General features: G+C 42.8%; 1 protein-coding gene across 1 annotated transcript in view; it reads left to right on the top strand.

Annotated features, from left to right (window-relative positions):
* Window positions 1–401: 401 nt before the first annotated feature.
* SFSWAP (splicing factor SWAP) overlaps window positions 402–22,815 on the top strand; it is a gene marked incomplete at its 3' end in the record, with an annotated part of 125,787 nt that continues 103,373 nt past the window's right edge. The window contains exons 1-5 of the mRNA XM_083373383.1: window positions 402–732; window positions 5,428–5,597; window positions 6,247–6,381; window positions 10,931–11,019; window positions 20,841–21,060. Of these exons, the coding sequence (XP_083229509.1) occupies window positions 449–732; window positions 5,428–5,597; window positions 6,247–6,381; window positions 10,931–11,019; window positions 20,841–21,060 (898 nt within the window). The 5' untranslated portion in view covers window positions 402–448. The remainder of the gene's footprint in view (window positions 733–5,427; window positions 5,598–6,246; window positions 6,382–10,930; window positions 11,020–20,840; window positions 21,061–22,815) is intronic.

The raw sequence follows: 22,815 nt of genomic DNA, 5'->3' as shown, positions 1-22,815 counted from the left end.
CGCCCCCTTCATTTCCTCGCTCCTCCTGGGACTTCCTATTCGGGATCGCACTTTCGCCGCCACTCTCCGCGGCGTACTTTTTTTTAACCTTAAATTAATTCCCATCTTCGTCTCTGTAAGAAAGCCCACCCACCCCCCTTTGCCTCGCCCTTCCTCGAACGCTCGGCGCGCCGTTCGGACTTTTTTTTTATTTTTGTTTTTTTTTTCCCCAAACCGCCTCAGCTCGTGACGAATCGGCCGAGAAGGTTTTTCGAGCCTGCGGTCCGCGAAACACTTCCGGGCGTTCTTCCTCCCCCCGCCGCCTCGGACCGGAAGTGGTCTTCGTCCGCCATTTTCTCGCGGCCGATGGCGGCGTCAGGGAGGCCGCAGCGGCGACTGCCGGGCGCGGGGTGGCGGTGAGGCGGCTCTTCCTTCTCCTCCGGTTCTCCAGCGGCGACTTCTTCGGGCCATGTACGCCGGGCGGCCGAGCGGGGCGGAGGCCGCGGCGGCGGCGGCGCCTGCCGGGCGGACGCTGGGCTCGGCGGGACCTCTCCCGTCAGCGGCGGCCTCGGCCGGCGGCCCGAGCGGGAGCGGCGGCGAAGGCGGCGTCGTCGGCGTCGTGGGAGGCCGCGTGGAGCTGCTGGTCTTCGGCTACGCCTGCAAGCTGTTCCGCGACGACGAGAAGGCGCTGAAGCAGGAGCAAGGCCGCCACCTGATCCCCTGGATGGGCGACGCCTCCATCATGATCGATAGGTCGGTGCCCAGCAACCCCCCGCCCGACTATCGCTGCTGTCGTTGTGCTGCTTCTCCTCCTCCTCCTCCTTCTGACGGTCCTCGCCCTCCTTGGGGCGGTTCTCCCGGGTGGGGGGAGGGTGGAAAGGTGAGGGGGGCCCGCCGGTGATCCTCTGCCAAGCAGGACGCGGGAGGGCAGGGCCCAGGCGGCCCTCTGGTCTCTGCCTTCTCCTCCTGCTGCCAGGGCTGGACTGCAGTCCCCGTATCTCTTGCCTGGTTTCCTTGGCTGCTTTCACCAGACTGGCTTACAGCTCCCGTCTTTGCCCAGCGGCTCTGGCTGATTTCAGACAGGCCGGACTACAACTCCCATCTGTTCCCTGGCGGATTTCCCTGGCTGGACTATGACTCCCATCCCCATCTGTCTTCCCTGGCGGATTTCCCTGGCTGGACTATGACTCCCATCCCCATCTGTCTTCCCTGGCTGATTTCAGACAGGCTGGACTACAACTCCCATCCCTGTCCTTTGCTGTTTTTTTGGATATGCTGAACTACAATCCCCATCCCCATCTGTTCTTACCTAGCTGATTCCAGACAGGCTGGACTACAACTCCCATCCCTGTCCTTTGCTGTTTTTTTGGATATGCTGAACTACAATCCCCATCCCCATCTGTTCTTACCTAGCTGATTCCAGACAGGCTGGACTACATCTCCCATCCCCATCTGTCTTTCCTGCCTGATTCCAGACAGGCTGGACTACATCTCCCATCCCCATCTGTTCTTCCCTGGCTGATTTCAGACAAGGCTGGACTACATCTCCCATCCTCATCTCTTCTTCCCTGACTGATTTCAGACAGGCTGGACTACATCTCCCATCCCCATCTGTTCTTCCCTGACTGATTTCAGACAGGCTGGACTACATCTCCCATCCCCATCTGTTCTTCCCTGACTGATTTCAGACAGGCTGGACTACATCTCCCATCCCCATCTGTCTTTCCTGACTGATTTCAGACAGGCTGGACTACATCTCCCATCCTTGTCCTTTGCTGTTTTTTGGATATGCTGAACTACAATCCCCATTCAGCATCCTTGGCTGCTTTCGGATGCCCTAAATGAGTACTTCCACATAAATCTCCTAATCTATAGGTGTAACATATTAAATACCTGTAATGGCCTGAATTAGGACTCCTGTCATCCATTTCCACCTCCCTGGTGATCTCGGCATGTTGGACTACAACTCCCATGGGCCCATCCAGGTTGCAGATGGCTGCCTAGGCCCCATAATTCCAATACAGTGTTTTGAATTTTGTTGTTTTCATTCAGCTGTTAGTCTTATTATAGAGGGAGTTCCCAAGCTTACCAGTAAAAAAAGTTTTTTGCGTATTAGGTTCTTGCAACCACATAATATTGGACACTTTGTTTTTGAATAAACAGTCTAATTATATAATTCCAGCTGTTGGAAAAGCTGTACTGCAAGTTACTGCACTTCTTGGTGAATAACAAAACTTGCCATCACTTGGTTGTAATACCAGAGCATACATACGATGTACTGCAACCTTAAAAAAAACTTATTAGTGGAAGTGCTAAGTTACATTTCAACATATATATTTTTAAAAAACCCCTGCAAATGCAGCTTCTGAATAGCTTTCTGAAATGATGTATTGCACTATGCTTACCTATGACAGTTTGTTTATGACAGATGCTGGGCTAGAGATGTCCTCCCCAAAAGGGCTTCTGTTTTTGGGGTGCAGGAGTAGAAAATTTGATTTGATAATAGCAAACTTCCAAAGAACCAACGTTATTTGTAAAAGGTGTGGTTTTAATACTGGGACCACTCACTAAAACAAATCCTTCCCATATTTGATTGAATGGTTTAAACCATGGAATCTTATCTACCTTTAAAGTGATGCTGGTTTAGTTTTTGATGGCAGAGACCAGCATGGCTTTTCTTGAGTTGGGTGTACATGGCTCCTATAATAGCTATATTAAAAAAGAGATTAAGAGCTTCCCTTGAATTCTGCTTGTTGAGCTGCTCAAGCCACAGCACATCTTTTTAACAAAAAAAACCCTACAAAACTTGTAAAGTTTCCTTTAGATTCCAGGAAAGCCAGCTTTGGAAATCTAGAAAGTTACAAGGTTTATCTAATCTAGATAAACCTAGATGTCCCTCCTCACTTCCCCATATTCTCTTCCTCCTTGGCAAAGGATCACTGTGTTGTTTATATCCCCTCCACCTTGAAGGAGTGGATCCTGCATAAACTGAGGTTGGAGTACCCTCTTTTCAAACCAAAGTCTTTAATGACTCCTGTTTTGAACGGAAGGAAGACTATCTCTGTCTCTGAATGTTTATCCTAGCAAAAACATACTCTCTAGTGTAGTAAATTAATCCTAAAATCTGTTTTGTGGAATGTCTAGGCCATTTTTTTTTCTGTCTGAATTTCCAGTAAGTGATTTAAAGCTACAGTCCAAGGTTAATGGCTTGTACAAGTGAATTTTGCATTCTCATCCTTTCCTTCTACAATCCATTGATGAATCTTTGCTTTGTTGTGCTTAGTTTCCTCTTCAGAGTAATATAGTAGCAATCTTTGTAATGGTCCTGTAGAGAAGGTTAAACTGAGGTTTAGTGACTGTTTTAAAATTCCCCAGGGAGTTTCTTGTTTGACAAAGTAGAACCTTTGTTTCCGAATTCCTAATACTTTAATTCACTTAGTGCAGTAATGCTGCTTTTAGCGTTATGGAAGTTGTGGCGTGTATTGGCTACACTTGTATGGCTTCTGGCAAAAAACCCTTGGTTTTCATTGATTTGTAGATAGATGTTCCAGCTGTTTAGTTTAACAGTAGCTTCATGGAAACGCATTTTATTACCACAAAATGGTACAGGATTTAGATAATAGTTCCTGTGAGGCTGTTATGCTTGGGGACTCCTGCTATTTAAAGCCAAAACTGACAGGTGATTCTTTGGTTGTAATTTCATTGTTTTGGAAGATCAAAATGTTTCTATTGGCATTTTAGCAGGGGGGGGGGGGAATGGATAGCCAAAGGGACTGAAATGGCATTGTTGTTAGCACAATTCCCCTAGTGTAGTGCAAAGAGAGTCTGAAGGCTTTGGTTTGAAAAGAGTAGAGTGTGGCATATTGCAAGAGCTTGCTTCTTCCATTTTTGCTTTACACAGGCTTTGTAAGTTTACAAGATCCCAATTCCCAGCCCAAACCCTACTGGGAACTACAAAACGTACTAATGATTTTTGGCAAAACCTTAACATGAATTTTCTTTAAACATTCAGAACAAAAATGTACTGTTGGTAGCACATGGCATATGTCATGTATGTGGCAATATTTCGTTACTTCCTGGAATCGAATTAAAACGTAAATTAAACATTGATTTGATATTTGAGCTTCATGGTCACCAGTCAAAAGAGTAGCATATATCAGCCAATGCTCTTCCACTATTTCTGAGAGGGAAAGTTAGCTGAAAACTGTAAAAATGGTAGGAGCAAGCTATGCATATGTTCACGATCTTTTATTAATTTACATTTGTAAATTAAGGAGGTTTGATAGATGTAGTCAAGGATATAGAAAACTGGCTCTAAATTATTTATTGATAATCTTTCGGGGGAGGGTTGTTTTGTTTTTTTATCTTGCTCTCTCTGGAATTGTATGTTTTTAAGGAAGCAAAATGGCATTGAGATAATGACATCTTCGAAGAAAATGCCTTTTTATTCATGTCTTTTTTAAAAAAAAATAATAAAGTCAATTACTTAATTAGTTTTCATCCGACGAGCCCTTTAACCAAACTTCATATTCCACTTTCCTCTCAGAACAGTGGAATGGACTCAGTTGCTCCTTTCTGTCGTCGTTTCCCAGCCACACACACACACAAAAAAAACATTTTAGGTCTTAGCCTAATCCTCTTTTAATTACCGGCCTTTCACAGATTATGCAGAAAAAATTACGAGTCCACACAGATACTTAAGCAGCTTACAAACCGCGACAATTACAAAAAAGCAAAAACAAAAAACGCAGTGACCAAATGAAATATAAAACACCCAACATAAAACCATGGCTAGGTAGTTCAGGGGGGAATCGGCTAGCGTTTTTCCTGCAGAAAACCTCCTTAAATTGCACCGATGTTACTGTTCCTATGTATGTGTGTGTCTCTCTATCACATAACCCAGGACTTCTTTCCTCAGCCGCATAGCTAGGGGCCGAGCCTAGCCATGATTTTACCTCCAATGGATCCAGGTTTCTTTGATGAAGATTCCTCCTGAGAATTCAAGACTAGCAGAAAGAAGCGAGGAATTGCCCACCGTTTGGTTCTTACGGATAGGTATTTATGTACTTGGGTTTGTGTAAATGTAAGTAATTTGCCTTTGCAGAAAAAAAAACAAAAAAAAACAACCCCTCTCTGTGCTAGCCGTCACATATGTTGGCTAGGGGTCGTCATTATGTGGCTGAACCACAAACGGTAAGGAGGCAAAGCAGCTGGTTCCTCTTTAGCCGGTTAGATAGTCCGCTTTTAACTGTAACCTGTAACTCCCAAAGGGGCCTGGTTTTTGTGCTTGTTAAAGGAAGCGGGTCAGCAGCGTTTAGCCAGTTTTAATGGGTCCCTGGTTTAATTCACTAGATGGTTCTTTTCCTTTATAGGTGGTAAGTATTTGGTAGATTGGCAGGAAGCCGAGCCCAAAGTCCCCGTTGGCTGACCCTCCTCTTCCTGTTGCAGATACGATGGGCGTGGCCATTTGCACGACCTTTCCGAATACGACGCCGAATATTCTACCTGGAACAGAGATTACCACTTATCTGAAGAGGAAGCTCGAATCGAAGCTCTCTGTGACGAAGAGAGGTATTTAGCCTTGCGTACGGACTTGCTTGAGGAAGAGGCAAGGCAAGGTATTAAACTCTAGGACAATTTCCTGAGAATAGCACACATTGAATTGAAAAATAAATATATATATGTTTTTTTTCCTTTGAAGAAAGTCTTATGTAACTTTTTTTTTTTAAAAAAAATCATTGTTTCCCATTCGTTATATACTCACTCTTTCTGATATTATTTTGACAGTAACCCAGTGGATTCGAAAAACAAGCATCTTTGCGTATCTGAGGACCTCAGGATAGTTTATTTGTAGAGCCACCCAGAATTGCCCACGTTTTGAGGGCAGGCTGAGCATTGAGCACGCCCTTTTAACTGTTCTTCTTTAACAGTATTGTATCATTGAAAAGTTCTTGTCTCTTTTTTTTGTGTGTGTGTTTTGAGTAGAGATGACCTTCACGCTTATCTCAGCAGGGAGAAATATAAAAAATAAATATAAACCAAGACCATCCAAAAAAGAAGAAAGAAAGAAAGCTCATATCTTCTGCCGTTGGGCAGAAATATCGTTGTCCGTAACTGACCCGCGTGGTCAGCTTGCCGTACCGTTTGTGCTTGAATGCTAGGGTGAAATATGTGGTGTTCTTTTTTTTTTTTTTAAAAAAGAGAAAGTTAGCTGTATTTACATTTTTCCACCCTTTTTTTTAATTGCGTGTTGTTTTTTTCTTCAAGAGGAAGAATATAAGAGATTGAGTGAAGCTTTGGCTGAGGATGGGTCCTATAATGCAGTGGGATTTACCTACAGTAGTGATTATTATGATCCATCAGAACCCACTGAGGAGGAAGAACAGCCATTCAAGGCCAAAGGTAAGGGGAATTCTGTGGAAAAATTGTTTTCTCTAAATATCTCAGAAAAATATTGGATGGGTTGTTGTTGTTGTTGTAGCTGCGAAGTCGTGTCCGACCCATCGCGACCCCATGGACAACGTTCCTCCAGGCCTTCCTGTCCTCTACCATCTTCTGGAGTCCATTTAAGCTCACGCCTACTGGTTCAGTGACTCCATCCAGCCACCTCATTCTCTGTCGTCCCCTTCTTCTCTTGCCCTCAACCTTTCCCAGCATTAGGCTCTTCTCCAGTGAGTCCTTCCTTCTCATGAGGTGGCCAAAGTCTTTGAGTTTTAGCTTCAGGATCTGGCCTTCTAAAGAGCAGTCAGGGTTGATCTCCTCTAGGACCGACCGGTTTGATCGCCTCGCAGTCCAAGGGACCCGCAGGAGTCTTCTCCAGCACCATAGTTCAAAGGCCTCAATTTTTTGGCGCTCAGCCTTTTTTATGGTCCAACTTTCACTGCCATACATTGCAACTGGGAAGGCCATAGCCTTGACTATACACACTTTTGTTGACAGGGTGATGTCTCTGCTTTTTAGTGTGCTGTCTAGATTTGCCATGGCTTTCCTCCCGAGGAGCAAGCATCTTTTAATTTGGGATGGGTTAGGATTTTCTAGTTCTGTTGATGGAAGGCTTTGAGTTTCCCAGTTCAGGGACACCTGCACACGAAACCAACATTTCTGTGGTTTTCTATGACCGTGTTTTCAAGTGACAAAGCAACATGAGATGCTTGCGGTGCCTTTTGTTATGATTCTTTTTTTCCCCACTTCTTTTATTGTGATCCCAATGTTTTTTTCTGTCCCCAAGTCAGTGCCATAGTTTGCTAGCATTTTGTGACAAGAAATCATCATGTTTGCCTTAAAAGTTATTAAAAACAGATTCAGATTCCTATTCTGAGCTGTGCCTTCGGTTGAGTTTTGAAGGCTTCAGTTCAAAAGATCAGAAAGCAACTTGCAGGGGTTAAGGGCAGTGTTTTAGTTTTATGTTCTAATGCGTTTCTTTCAATAACTGCCAACTTGGGCAAGTTAAAACTCTGTTAAGGTAAATTAAGGCTGGATGGTGGACATACCTGCACCTACAGTCACCCCAGTACCTTTATGCAGTCAGGCGTGATCATATTGAGTCATTGTGCTGAGAGAGTATGATTGGCCCCAATTCAACTCTCTTTCCTACCAAAGATGGGACTAGAACTCACTGTCTCCTACTGATTGGCCCAATATTACCCAGCCAGCTTCCATGCCTTAAGGCAGGACTAGAACTCACTGTCTCCTAGTGATTGGCCCAATATTACCCAGCCAGCTTTCATGCCTTATGGCGGGACTAGAACTCACAGTCTCCTGGTGATTGGCCCAAAGTCACCCAGCCACCTTTCATGCCTAAAGTGGAACTAGAACTTGTGATTTCCTGATTTCTAACGTAGTGCCTTAACTACTAGACCAAGCTGGCTTTCAAATGTTGTAGTTTTTAGAGGCTGGAAGAGTTTCTGTCTATTACGTAGCTTGCAACTGGCATGGAAGTAAGTAAAACAGGTGTATTAGCCTACTTGATCCTTTTAAAGCCAGCAAAGAAAGTGAAAACCCCATCATTCTGATCAGTTCTTTTTTCAGATTCCCTGAAATATTCTTACTCGTTTGAAATACTTGGCCGTGCTTCCTTAGCTCTCTGGTTTGAGACATTCAGGTAGCCTTACAGGATGTAGACTGCACCTTGTCCTTTCAATTCATTTTTGCTGCCTTGCAGCTGATGTTGCTCATTGCCTTTCTGTGCAATGTAGCAGGCACAACGTGGTTGAAAAATAAATAAATAAAACGCACCACCCATGGCTTAGGCAGTCATGCAACAAGGAACACCGGAGTCTTGTCATGTTTGATTACAAGTGTCACGTTATCCTTTTTGCTGGTAAATTAAAGTTTAATGATGATCCGTTTCCTCCGGCAGTTCAAGTGGCCCAAATCCATCCAGCTTGAGTATTGGGAGAACGGGTAGTGTGGTAGCTATTACATATGATTAATGCGTGATGTTTGCCCGTTGCTCTTTGAGGAGCTCAAAATGCTTTTAAGACTTGTGATGGTAAGGCTTACCGTAGTGTCAAATCACACGGGTTTTTCAATGCCGCCGAAGAGAAACAGATGTTCTTAGGACAGATCATTAAAACAACTCCCCTGAAGTGAGCTTAGCTGTCTATGAGTGTCTCTGAAAACATGTTTTTTTTCTTCTTCGCAGTGACAGTGGAATTAGAAAAACAGCATTGCAGGAAATGTTTAAAAATAAATGGGGGGAAAAAAATAAGACAGTTATTGTTAAATCGCTTTTGACTGCTCTGTGGTTTCTAGTTCCTACAGACCTGGGGTAAGAAAAAGACAGTAGTGTATAGAACCCTAGTTTCTATGCAACTGTCAAATTACGGTTAAATTTGAGCCCACTGACTTTATTTGCCACAGGAGCATTAGTTATGAACTGTACATCACAATCGTTGAGAGCCATTAGGACTTGCTTTGTATGGGAGAAGTGAATTTGACCCACGTATCCCCCTGCGCACAAGCACGCACACTCACACTGGTTGTGTTGAATCTAAGGCTTGCCTTCCCTTCCCTTCCCTGTAATAGAATTGCAATTCTGAGATTGCTCTCCCAGATTCAATGGGGGATGCCATTAATAATTAACCACTGGGAATTTGTAGGAAGGAATTTACAACTTCATTGATTCTGGGGTAGATCAGAGGGATGTGTGTGCTTTGTCTGGAATTAAGTGAGGGCAGAATATGTCCCGTAGTTGTTAAGTAGATCCACCTTAATCTTCCCCTGGTCCTTTCGTCCATTCTGGAGAAACTAATGTGTTTTAAGGTGGCTTTGTGTATTTTCTTCTGATCCCGGTTCTTGCATGTTGTTTAAAAATCTAACCCAGGAAAATAATTGATTTGAAGGGTTAACGGGAGTTCCATCTAGTGATGGATTACTACATCAAGTGGATACAGCATGCCACTCAGAGAATTAATGAGTTAATTCTCACTGCTCCAGCCTTGGTGGAGCAGTGGGCTAATGCCTCCTTAAGTAACACCAGCTGCCTGCAATCAGTGCAGGTTCGAGTCCCACCAGGCTCAAGGTTGACTCAGCCTTCCATCCTTCCGAGGTAGGTAAAATGAGGACCCAGATTGTTGGGGGCAATAAGCTGACTTTGTAATAATGCCGCTTGGGGGTGTGTGTGAAAGCCCTAATAAGCAGGCATATACATAGAATGAAGGCTACTGCTAAGCTTGTAAGCCACCCTGAGTCTTCGGAGAAGGGCGGGATATAAATGGAATTAAAATAAAAAAATAAATAAAAATAAATTTATAAAGTTACTACAGGTAACTCTTTGTAGAGCATATGGATTTAACTCAGGGCTCTGATGCCATGCAGCCAATGAGACCTCCTCAGCCCAAATTTTGAATTCAGGGAAAGTGCAGGTAGTCCTCGACGTACGACCACAATTGAAAACTGTTCACATGACCCGGGGGAACCGCAACCGTCATAAATACAAATCGGTGGCCAAGTGTCTGAATTTTGGTCACATGGGGATGCCACAACGGTCGTAAGTGTGGAAAACCCGTCATAAGTCACTTGTTTCAGTGCCGTAATTTTGAACGGTCGCTAAATGAACTGTTACAAGTCGAGGACCAGTTTGTATATCCAGATAATGTATAAAACAAGAATTTCCCCCATCAGAATTCCATACACAATGGACCAAGTTAGGCAGCGTGATTGCAGCCAATTTTCCAGGCTTTGGGATAACTTGTGGATGGGAAAGAGAATGCTGCCAACTTTTTTAAAAATATAAGCTGGACAGTTTTGGCCCTTTTTAAGTGGCTGAATTGTAGCTACTGATTTGTAAAAAGTAGCCACCCAGGCATCAGAGAAAAGGCATTAATGAATGAAATGTTGTTATCCCAGCAAGCTCTCTAGTTACTTCTGTGAATTAATCTAGCAAGGCAGAATACAGATTATCTCAAAAACCAGAAGCTGGTTGTGTAACTACATGCATCAAGGATTCATCATCTTGGCAGTGAGAAAGGAAAAGTCTGCCATCTGATTGCTGTAACCAAGATGGATGGGGCTTCCTCCGCGCGGCCCGGATCCTTCTAATGGCTCTTAACTTCGGCATCCGCTGGTGGATCCTCTTCAAAGACTCTTCTTTTCATTGGTTCTTGGCTGTTCAAGCGATGTTTGCTGGTGTGTCGCCCAGGTGGAGCTTGTACCGAACTTCTGCGCCGTCAGTTTTGCCAAGGTGCATTAAGGCTCAATCCCACCTCGTACTCATGGTCTCCTCGGCAATAGTAGTTACACAGTCAGGTTAGCAAAACACGTTTGCGCTCCTCAGCAGAGGCAGGCTAACCCAATAAGCACAAAATTGGCACTATCGTGCAGCCTGGAAATATGCAGATGGGGAAATAAAAAAAGACTGGCAATGAGTGAAGCTTACAAGATGTTTTGTTTGTATTCAGTTTGCAAGAGAGGTGTTGTATGATAGCGTTGTCTTCTTCTGATTTATCAGTGGCTGCAGCCAAGGCAGAAAGCCTGGAAGAAAACGAAGAGCCATTTATCGCCCCTTTGGGATTGAACGTACCTTCCGATGTGGAACTGGTGAGTATGTTTTTTTAATACAGATCAACTCCGCGGAATATCTGCAAGCGTCTTCCTTTCTGTCATGTTGAATAATGCAACAAGTAAATCTTCGGACAACATCTGTTTGGAAATTCAGTCCCCAAAGCTTCCTGAATATCTTATCCTCACATTGCCGACTGGCTCTTGCATTGATTGAGATCGGCAGATTCAGGCCACACAGGTAGTCCTCGACTTAACGACCACAAATTGACCTTTGTTAAGTGAATTTTGCCTCATTTCTCGCCACGGTGGTTAAGCGAATCACGGCAGTTGCTAAGATAGTCCCACGGTTGTTAAGTGAATCTGGCTTTCCTCCATTGACTTTGCTTGTCGGAAGGTCGCAAAAGGGGATCACATGACGTGCCCCGGACACTGCGACCGTCATAAATATGAGTCAGTTGCAGATTTTGATCACATGATGCTGGGATGGGTCAGAAGTGTGAAAAATGAGCATGTTGCTTTTTTTTCAGGGCCATTGTAACTCTGAACAGTCACTAAATGAACTGTTTTAAGTCAAGGACTACCTGTAGTCCTACTCATAGTTACCTGGGAATAAACCAGGAGTAAACATTTTCTGGGAAGAGATTCCCAGAGTGAGCTTCTCATTATTTAGCACCGTGTTGGATACTGTTGATATTGTAAAAGAATAGTTGGTCTACTGCAGACAGTTGCAATAATAAGGCTTTGATGAGGGGGAAACAACACACACACACACACACACACACACAAATATTTTAGGAAGGTTGTCTGAAGTTTCTCGGTAAGATTTACAACCCTGGAATAATTTTTCCAGTCTGTCTCTTCCTAGTTGAATCATTCTGCTGTAACGCATATTTTATTATCGCGATCATCTAGTTTCTCCTGATTCGCAGAGGTTAGCACAATATTATTTGCCTGCTTATTGCGTTTTAGACGTGTTCTAGCAGCTTTCCAACCTACCATCTGCGGAATAACTTAGAACCAAATAAGAGATGCATTTGCACAGACGTGAGCCCTTTTACAATTAAACCATATCAAATGCAGGTACCGGTCTTCCTCTTGTGAATTAACACTTGCAAACATGAATCAGAGCCCTTTGATACGGGCAAAGCAACTTGGTAGTTTGAAATTCTGAAAGAAGGTTAAATTCTACGAGGTGGGCACAGAACTCGGATCTCTAAAATTCTTTCAGATGTCCAGTGAAAAAAAAGCTGCTGTAGCTCTTTTTGCTTTTTTTCTTTTGTTTTATTTCTGGCATGTGGAATTCCTTTCCTTGGCATTGCTGCCCCCAGGTTTATGACTTGAGACTTTTTTTTTTTTAAAAAAAAAACCTCTTTATTAACAAATCATGGTCATCCACCCAAGATGACCTATTGTAAACCTCTAATAACATCAGAATTATTTGCTCTGGGGGGGGCGGAGCCAACTGTCAGAGCGGGCGGCTGTGTGAACGGAGCTCTCTCCTCGCACAACCTCTCACCCAGTGTTCGCGGGGGCTTTTCGGAGCTTCAGGAGGTCCTGTAGGGACATCCGAAGTTGCAGGCAGCCCGGAGAACCTTCATGAGCGGCAGTTCGTGTTGAAGATCCGGAGAAAGTCTGATGCGAGCGAACCGGGGAGAAGGAGGCCAGTAATGGCCGACATGAAGATCTGACAGAGGGACGGAGCTAGCACGTAAGCAGCGGGACAACGGTAGAGCGGAGCTGACGGAGAGTGTATCCGAATATTAAATAGGAAGCGCTTGTGAAAGAGGTACTGGTTCGAAGTGGGAGCCTAACGGAGAGGGAATAAGCGGCGATAGAAGTCTTGAGGGAGGCGTTTGGCAAAAACAGCAAGGGACAGAAAGCCGAAGACTATATGACTGTATTCTAGCTGGAGAAAAGCTACAACAGGTCAAAGTCTGAGCTTTGGAGCCTTAGAGACTGAACTCTGGATTGTCGGGCGTGGAAAGCGATCAGCTTGGTCTAGTCTGGTCTATCCTGGTAAATTTTGAATTTGTGAACTTTTGAAACTTTTGAAATTCTACTCTACTTGTCACGGGCGGCCATTTGATATAGCAATTTAGTAACTGGAGGTTTGTTTAGTGGGACACCTACTGGTCTTTGACAGCAGAGGAAGACGGAAAAGGTGCCAATTTCTGCGCCGGAAACGGGGGGGGGGGAAAAAAAAAGAAGAAGAACGTGACTTTGATTATATTCATACTATAGAATTCTATTATATAAATTGCTTAGTTGGTAATAAGTATCTGGTGGTAACTGTTTTATATATCTTTTGTCATAGAGTTAAAAGGTTTATATAAGACTCAGGGTATTATACATTGATAAAACGCTGTTAAAATTGGGGAAACATGACAAGTATCTCGGGAGCAACTAAGCCTAGCGCTGGCAAAAAGGCAGCAGCACAGGGACAGGGGATGGCCTCAAGTCCCTCCAATCAGAAATCTATAGAGGATATGCTGCAAAGGGAAAGATCTAACTCGAATTCCTTTAAAGATTTACATGCCCTTTTGCAAAACCTACACGAGGCAATGGCCAAAAACCACGAGGAGATGAAGAGAGAAATAGGCCAAATAAGAAACGACACTGGTGAATTAAAGGGGAAAATCCAAGCGATAGATGATAAATTTGAAGGGATTCAACAGCAATTAGTCAAAAATGAACAAAGACTTCAAGATATGGAAGCTAGAATGGAAAAAGAGGAAAAGAGAGTAGATGATTTAAATGAAACACTCCTTCAGGCTAATAAGGAATTAGAAACAACAGTCATTTTTCTGGAAGCAGAAAAGGCTGCTCATTATCTACGCTTCCAGAACGTTCAAGAAAAAAGAGGGGAAGATCTGTTGGTCATGATGGCAGAACTGATGGCAAAGGCACTCGGTGTAGGGAAGGAGGAAATGCTGGCGGAAATTGATGAAACATACAGGGTCCAAACTAATTATGCGAGAAGGCACAACCTCCCAAAAGAAGTACATGTAAGGTTAGTTAAAAAATCAATTCGGGATGAGCTTCTGCATAGATCTAGAGAGGAACCATTAGAATTTCGGGGCCAACCAATCACCATCCTTAAACAGATACCTAAAAGGATGAGGGATCTGAGACGCGGCTATCAATTCTTAACATCCAAACTAATAAGAGAAAATGTAAACTTTAGATGGCTAACTCCAGAGGGTATTCTTGTTACGTGGCAGGATAGAAGGCATAGACTGGACACGATAGAGAAGGCAGAAGATTTTTACAAACGCCACTTCCATAGCCAAGAGGAAGTAGATTTAGAAGATCAAGATGGAAGGGAGGTAAGAGAAAGAGATACAATACGTGTGGCAATGGATGGGAAGATCTTAGCTACAGAGGATAGAAGGAACAAATCCGGTGAGTTAACAGAGAAACATGGAACTAGAGACAAGGAAGAGAGAGAGCCCCGAATCACGAGATCCACAAAAACCAGAAATAAGTAAGATGAAGGGAGGTGAGTGTAGTATTATGTCTGTGAATATTAATGGATTGAATTCGCCAGTGAAAAGGCGGAAATTTTTTAATAGGCTTATTCACCAACAATTGGATATCGTGGCAATACAAGAAGTCCATATAAAGGAACAACAAAAATATTTGTTAGTACAACCAAGAATAGGGAACCTATTCGTTTCCTTAGACCGACACAAGAAAAAGAGAGGAGTGGCACTATATGTAAACCCAAAATTGACTGCAAAACAAATTTATAACGATAAAGAGGGTAGAATACTGATAGTCGAGGTTATAATAAATCACAGGAAGGTCATGATGGTAGAGATATATGCCCCAAACCATAACCAAGAACAATTTTTCAAAACACTTCACAATAAGATATGTAGCATTGATTATGAGGAGATTTGTTTAATAGGAGATTTTAATGCTATCCTAGATATAAATTTGGATTATATGGGAAAGACGCTTAGGAAAAAGAAGAGAAGAACTCTACCGAGATCTTTTCTTAACTTGGCTGAGGAACTAAATATCCAAGATGTCTGGAGGGAAAGAAATCGTAAGGCTAGACAATATACATATTACTCCAACCGACATAACTCATGGTCTAGAATAGACATGGTATGGATGACGAAAGAAATTAGTTCAGAAATAGACGAGGTACATATAGCGACAGGTACTTGGGCAGATCATAATCCTATTAAACTTATCTGGAAAGGTTCCAAAAAAATACCCAGATGGACGCTTCAAAGAGCAATTTTAAAAGAAGACGAATTCAAATCTAAGATGGAGAGAGAACTAAGTTTTTTCTTTAAGGAAAATAAAGCTATAGACACCTCAGTACAAAACAATTGGGATACAGCTAAGGCAATGATGAGAGGGGTAGCGAGGGCATTTATGGTATATAAAAATAAGGGGAAAAGACAACAACGGGAAAGATTAGAAGAGGAATATAAGAGCTTAGAAGTTACACTCCAACAAGATCCACAAAAAGAGAATATCAAGCAATCTATGGATCTGATTAAACACAAACTTAACATTCTAGACAAAGAGAAATTGGCACAACAATTGAGAAACACGAAACAAAATTTTTTTGAAAATGCAAATAAACCGGGCCGGTGGCTCGCATACAAATTGGGAAAACAAAAGGGGAAAAACTGGATTCACGAACTACGAGATGAGGAAGGGAGAATATTCCACCAGGAGGAAAAAAAAAAAATTATAGCCCAGGAATTTTATGAACGTTTATACAAAGAAGATAGCCAGGCAAGTGTGGAGAAAATGGAGGAATATTTTCAAAGAGCCAAACTACCTAAGGTCACAGAAGATACCAGAAATATGTTAAACGAGGAAATTCGACTATCTGAGGTGATAAAAGCTATTAATGCACAAAAGAATAATAAAGCATCGGGACCCGACGGTCTTCCATCAGAGATTTATAAAGAATTACAAAATATCCTAGCTCAACCCCTAGTGGAGGTATTTAACGCAGTATTAGAAGGCGCAAGGACGCCTAAATCTTGGCTAGAGGCAAACATAACCCTTATTCCGAAAGATAACACAGACCATACATTAATCCAAAATTACAGACCCATATCACTTCTTAACTCGGACTACAAGATATTTACATCAATTATAGCGGAACGATTGAAACGATTTCTGAATGATTTCATACACGCAGATCAAAATGGTTTTCTCGCTAAGAGACACACTAAGCACAACATTAGAATAATATTAGATACATTGGAGTACTATGAATTACATAGCGAACAACAGATGGCATTACTTTTCTTAGACGCCCAAAAGGCATTTGACAATGTTAAATGGTCTTTTTTGTGCCAACAGCTTAGCTTTATGAATATGGGAGAAAAGTTTATAAATATAATTAGGGCAATTTATGACAATCAGGAAGCAAAAATAATTATTAATGGGGAAGCATCTAGCAAGTTTCAAATTCAAAAGGGAACACGGCAAGGCTGCCCCTTATCACCGTTGCTGTTTATATTGACTCTTGAAGTATTAACGAGAACTATAAGAAACGACCCAAAGATAAAAGGATTAACCATTAAAAAGGAAACCTTTAAATTGCAAGCTTTCGCGGACGATCTAGTTTTTATTATGGAGGATCCATGTCAGACGGGACCAAAGCTATTGGAAGAATTATCTAAATATGGTGAGGTTGCCGGACTGCGAATAAATAGAAATAAGACCAAGATGATTGTTAAAAATATGACCAATAAACAAAAAGGTAATCTGGCCGAAATCACGGATATAGAAATAGTCAAGAAAATAAAATATTTAGGGATTAACATTACGGCTAGATGCACTTCACTCAAAAAGGATAATTATGATAGTGTAGTGAATCAAATAAAAGGTGACCTGGAAAGATGGGGAAACCTAAAACTCTCATTATTGGGAAGAATCGCTGTCATTAAGATGAATATTCTGCCTAAAATCCTGTTTCTGTTTCAGAATATCCCAATTCAACTCGACTCTAAATTTTTTCGAAATTTGGATAAATTATCACTAAATTTTATTTGGCAGGGGAAAAAACCAAGAATTAAATTGAAATATTTACAAGACACGAAGGAAAATGGGGGTTTTGGATTGCCAGACTGGGAATTATATTACCACGCCGCGGCCCTGAGCTGGATTAGAGAATGGGTAATCTTGAGAAATAGAAGACTATTAACTTTAGAGGGTCACGATTTGCAATATGGCTGGCATGCTTTCCTATGGACGGAGAAACAAGGTCTTTTCTCGCATTTTCAAAGACACCGGATCAGGCAAGCGCTATTCAATACTTGGAAAAAAATTAGATCTCACAATTACACCAAAATACCGGTCTGGCTATCCACCCTTGAAGCGATAGTTTACCCAAATCTGTTTGATTTGGGTAACATAATCTCATACAAGGATATTCTGAATGAGGAGGGGGAATTGAAACTTAGGAATGAACTAGAATTACAAGGTATAAAACTCGATTGGTGGGCCTACTTACAAATCCAATCGAGATTTAGGAAGGATAAAAATGAATGGGGGATATATACCTCTGAAACAGCATTGGACAAAATATTATTGGGACCGGACTCTAAACAAATAAGGAATTTTTATAAATTACTTTTGGGATATAAGCTGTTTGAAGAGCAAGTGAAAGACCCCATGTTGATCTGGGCTAACAATTTAGGACATAACATCGACCTAGATACTTGGCAAACAATTTGGGATAGGAATAAAAGGATAACACTGGCCTCATCGTATAAAGAAAATTTATTTAAAATGTTTTACCGATGGCATCTTCCCCCAGCCCGCTTAGCAAAAATGTACACAACAGCATCTCCCAAATGTTGGAAGTGTTCTGAAGAGATAGGCACATACTTCCACACGTGGTGGTCTTGCAGTAAAACACAAAAATTTTGGAGAATGATTTGGATTTGGCTGAAAGAAATATTGAAACAAGATCTGGAGTTTAGTCCAGAACTTTTCTTGTTGGGAATCACGAAAGAGAAATATCCTAAAGATGTGCTATACTTAACGATCCATATTATCACAGCAGCTAGAATATCATTTGCGCAAAAATGGAAAAAGAATGAGATCCCAGGACAAAAAGAGGTTATTAGGAAAATTTGGGATTGCGCTGAAATGGACAAATTAACTTTGGAATTAAAGAATAAAGATCAATCAGACTATTATAGAATTTGGAACAAATTGTATCTTTGGATGGATAAAAAGAAAGGTCTCTATTAGGTTTTACAGACTAGCTCACTGTTTTAAATATTGTGGTATTTCACCGATTTGTAATCTAAGTGTATTTAAGTGTATTTTTGATGTACATATATACATGTATATATATATATTTAAACATTGTAGACAAAAAGGTTTGTCAGCTCGCTGGTACTGTGTCCAATGTTTTTAAATAATAAATTTAATAAAAAAATTAAAAAAAAAAAAAGAATTATTTGCTCTGGAGGCGCAGTGGTTAGAATGCAGTATTGCAGGCTCAGCTCGTTGCCAGGAGTTCGATCCTGACCGGCTCAAGGTTGACTCAGCCTTCCATCTTTCCGAGGTCGGTAAAATGAGGACCCGGATTGTTGGTGAGGGCAACAGGCTGACTCTGTAATCCACTTAGAGAGGGCTGTGAAGCAGTATATAAGTCTTAACTGCTTGTGCTATCGCTCCGGTATTTTCCCCTTAGTCTTTTCACAGATGTAAAAAGATAGGCTTCAGGTATTTGAAAAAGGAGACATAAACTTGTGTGGGCGGCTCCGCGTTCTTTTTTCCCCTAAAGATATTGTTCCCTGATTGCCTTTGAAATTAACTGCATGATTGGAGCCTTGCATGAGAAATCTACGAAACCGTTGCAGCATTTGTGTCCGACTGTGTAAATCAGAAGGATGAAGTGGGCACATTTTGCCGCCTAATTTTAGCAGCCGGCTGGCGTGATTGAGCAGTTGAGGTGGCAGGCGGGTTAGGGTAGTTTAATCTGCTTGCAGTCCTGGAAGTGCTTCAGGTGGCTTTGGGCAAGTCAGCTCCCCTTGGCCAAGCCTTCCTAACTTAGCACATTACCTTGCTTGGATCCCTTTTTATAAAGTAGGGAGGTAGACATTTAATAAAAAAGCACTTTTTAAAAAGGACGGTTTTATGCTCCAAAAGCCTTACATGCTATATTTCCCAGGTGATTTGACTGAAGAATGAGACAAAAAGATCATTGTTCCAAAACAACAACAACAACAACAACTCCGCTACAGGTCTTCCTCTGCTTACAATCACAATCGAGCTTGGAATTTCTGTCGCTAAGCGAGATAGTTAAATGAGTTTTGCCCCATGTTACGACATCCCTTGCCACAATCATTAAGTGAATCGCTGCACTTGCTAATAACACGCTCATTAAGTAAATCTGGTGTCAGAATCCATTTGTATCATATTCATAAATGGAATGTTTCAAACATATCCCATGGATTCTGCCATCTCCCGAAGAGAAGAGGATAGATGTGTATTGAACCGGCAATAGGCATTTCAAAGGAAAGGAGAAGCCTTTTGAACTGGGGAAACAAAAGGGGGGGCTAGCATCTGGTTTTTGTCACGGAAGACAGCAATAAACAAAAGGGTCCTAACTTCCTTTTTCCCACGAGATGGATGATACGAGAGGAAGGATGGGGGACTGACCAAATGGGGATTAAGGGGGGTTAAACCGGGAACTCTTTATAAGGGTTTACTTCATGGAAATATTAAGTCCTGTCTCGCCTCTTACAACCAGCATGTCATAGTAAAGATTCCTTTTGGACTAAGATTTGGCTCCAAGAGTTTTGTCTTCCTAAGACGTGGTTTGGGGTGGGTCCTGACATCTGGCTTCCCCATTGACTGCTTGCCAGAAGGCCGCCAAAGGGAGTCACGTGACCCCGGGACACTGCAACCGTCATAAATATGAGTCAATTGCCAAGCCTCTGAATTTCAGTCACTTGACCCCTGGGGATGCTGCAACGGTCCTAAGCGTGAAAAACAGTAAAAAGTCACTTTTTTCAGCGCCGTTGTAACTGAATGGTCACCGAGCAAGCTATTGTATGCCGAGGACTACCTGTGTTTATATTTAGATAACGTTCTTGATGGTAAATGCTTAGTATGAAAGAAATACACCTTTTTGGTGTGTTTATTGCCCCACCCTTTCTTTTTAGGAATCATGGAAATTGTGTGGTTTCAAGATCCCTAAAAAGGGGGGACAAGGGACCCCAGTTGTCAGTTAATGCTTCAGGTAGCCATATTGCACCAATATTGAAAAAAAGAATAAAACTGTAATGTAGATTATTTGCCGTCAGCTTATAAACTGAAAAAGGCAAGAAAATGGGCCTTTTTTCGGAGCTTTTCTCCGTTCTAATGGCCTTGCCTTCCCCCCCCCCCCCTCTTCTTGCTTTGCAATCATGAGATCCAGGAGCTTTTCCAGAGTTTATCTCAGTAACCTGCTGCTTATTGGATGACCACGGTTCACAAGTAACGTGTTATGGTTTCCCACTTTTATAGTGGCAATTCCAGGCAGATGGAAGATTTGATGGCTTTCTGCTCAAGCTTAGTTTTGGCATCATAAATTGCAAAATTACACCCCCGCCTTTGTCTTTACCAATTTGTTGTAAAATCTCTGCATTGCCCTGCATAACTGCAGTGGGGAGAACATAAAGATTCACGTCTGATTTTCTTTTTGGAGTGGCAAAGCTTGGAAAAGAGCAGGCGTTCTGCTGCCAGTGTTCAGATAATTTGCCACAGCATGGAGAAAAAGAAAAAGGAAAAAAAAGAGAGGGAAGGGGGGCCTGAACCGAAAGAAGGACTGCAGCTGTAAAAGATGAACGTAAATTTTTTTTCCCCTCTCCCCGTAGCCCCCCACCGCCAAAATGCACGCCATCATCGAACGGACCGCAAATTTTGTCTGCAAGCAGGGAGCCCAATTTGAGATCATGCTGAAAGCAAAACAGGCGCGCAACTCCCAGTTTGATTTCCTGCGGTTTGATCACTACCTCAATCCTTACTACAAATTTATTCAGAAAGCCATGAAGGAAGGGCGCTATGCTACGGAGAAGAAAAAGGAGGAGGAAAAAAGTAAGTGATGAGGGTTTTTGGTGGTTGATTTTTTTTTAATGAAACAGGGTGTCAGGCAGCTGTAAGCTTGTGCGTTCCTGTCTAAATCACTCCAGCGTCCTGACAGCTGAGAAAGCGGTTCCCTAATATCTGCTGCAGATGTTTTAAGTCGTTTTTCCAACGGCTGTAGAGAGGATTAGAGGTTTTAAACGCTTCAAAATGACGGCCTCCCCAGGCACAACCCAACTTTCAGCAGCGTTTACTCGTTCCTTTTTAAATCAATTTTTCTTTTAAAAAAAGCAAAAACCCTGACATTTTATGCTTGCATTTATATGGTTTCCCTCTTTCAGAGGAACAAGTAGCTTTGAGAAAACAATTCGGCTTAAACATCCCAGGCAAGAAATCTTGTTGTATACTGGTAGTCCTCAACGTGATGGAGCCTGCCCATCATGGTTGTAACATGGGTTGGTCACGTGAGCAGGCTGATTGTCTTGGTAGTGGTCGCAAAGCCAGCTCTCGACTCGCCGTAGGGCGCAGTTTTGCCAAAAAAACGACGACAAAAAACCCCAAACGAAGTGCCTGTTTTCTGCAAAGCTATCATAAAATGCAGCCGCATGACTGCAAGATCCTGCAAACAGCTACAAATGCAGCTGTATTGCCCAGCCCGGCCCAAAGTCTGATCATGTGACTGCAGAAGGAACCCAACCGTCACAAGTCACGAGCAGCCCTAAAATAGGTTTGTCGTAACTTCAAAACAGTCCCTAAGGAACCGGTCCTAAGTTGAGGACTCTGTTCTGTACCAGCCTGCTACCCGCCTTGCAGAAAAGGCAACCCCTTTACAGACGGCAAGAGGCTGGAATACATCTGCCAAATTTATTACAAAAACAAACAAGACACGAACCAAGATACCGGAGCTTTGAAACACTATCTGAGCGGTTGCTTTCAGCAAACCAGCCCTCCCCACACAAGTCCTTTATAAAGAGTTCAGGGCGTGGCTTCTCTCTCCCTCCTTCTGAGAAGCCCCATTGCCTTCCTCTGTTTACTCCTACTTGACTGCCTCCTGCGTCGGGCGTCCTTGAACAGGGCCAGCTGTGGGTCATCTTCATCCACGCTGTCAGGCTCACACAGCTGGGTCTCCACCAGGTGGGAGGGGCCTGGCTGAGGGCTCTGCGGAGCCTCAAAGCCATCATCAGCAAGTTCTTCAACACCCCCCTCCTCCCCCTCATCTGAGTCATCCGACCCAACTGCCGAACCCACAGGCTGACCCTGAATCACAACAGACTAGCTGTATGCGCTTCGTGTTCCTAAAATAGCGGAGAGTCGGGGAGACGACATTAGGAAGGCAGAATTCACAGCAGAGGGAGTCCCCAACTCACAAAGGAGTCCAAAATTTCTGCTGCTAAGCAAGGCAGTTGTTAAGCGAGTTTTGCCCCCCCCATTTTACGACCTTTCTCGCCACAGTTGTTAAGCGGATTGCTGCGGTTGTTAGGTCAGCGATGCAGTTGTTAAGTGAATCCAGCTTCCTCCATTGACTGCTGGTAAGAAGGTCTCAAAAGGGGGAATCGGAACAAATATGAATCAGTTGCCCAGTGTCTTGAATTTTGATCATTTGGCCACAAGGATGCTAGAAGGTCCCAAGCCTGAAAAACTGTCCTAAGTCGCTTTTTTCCCAGAGCCCTTGTAAAATTGTCGAGGACTACCTGTATTTGCGAAATGGGTGCTGCCGTGCACGGGTGAGCTTGCCCAAGAAGCATAGATACCTTCAAGGCAACATCA

Source organism: Vipera ursinii (genome assembly GCF_947247035.1).
Source record: "Vipera ursinii genome assembly, chromosome: 14".
NCBI lineage: Eukaryota > Metazoa > Chordata > Lepidosauria > Squamata > Viperidae > Vipera > Vipera ursinii.
Note: the sequence above shows the minus strand (reverse complement) of the source record. Positions and strands in the feature narration are given on the sequence as shown.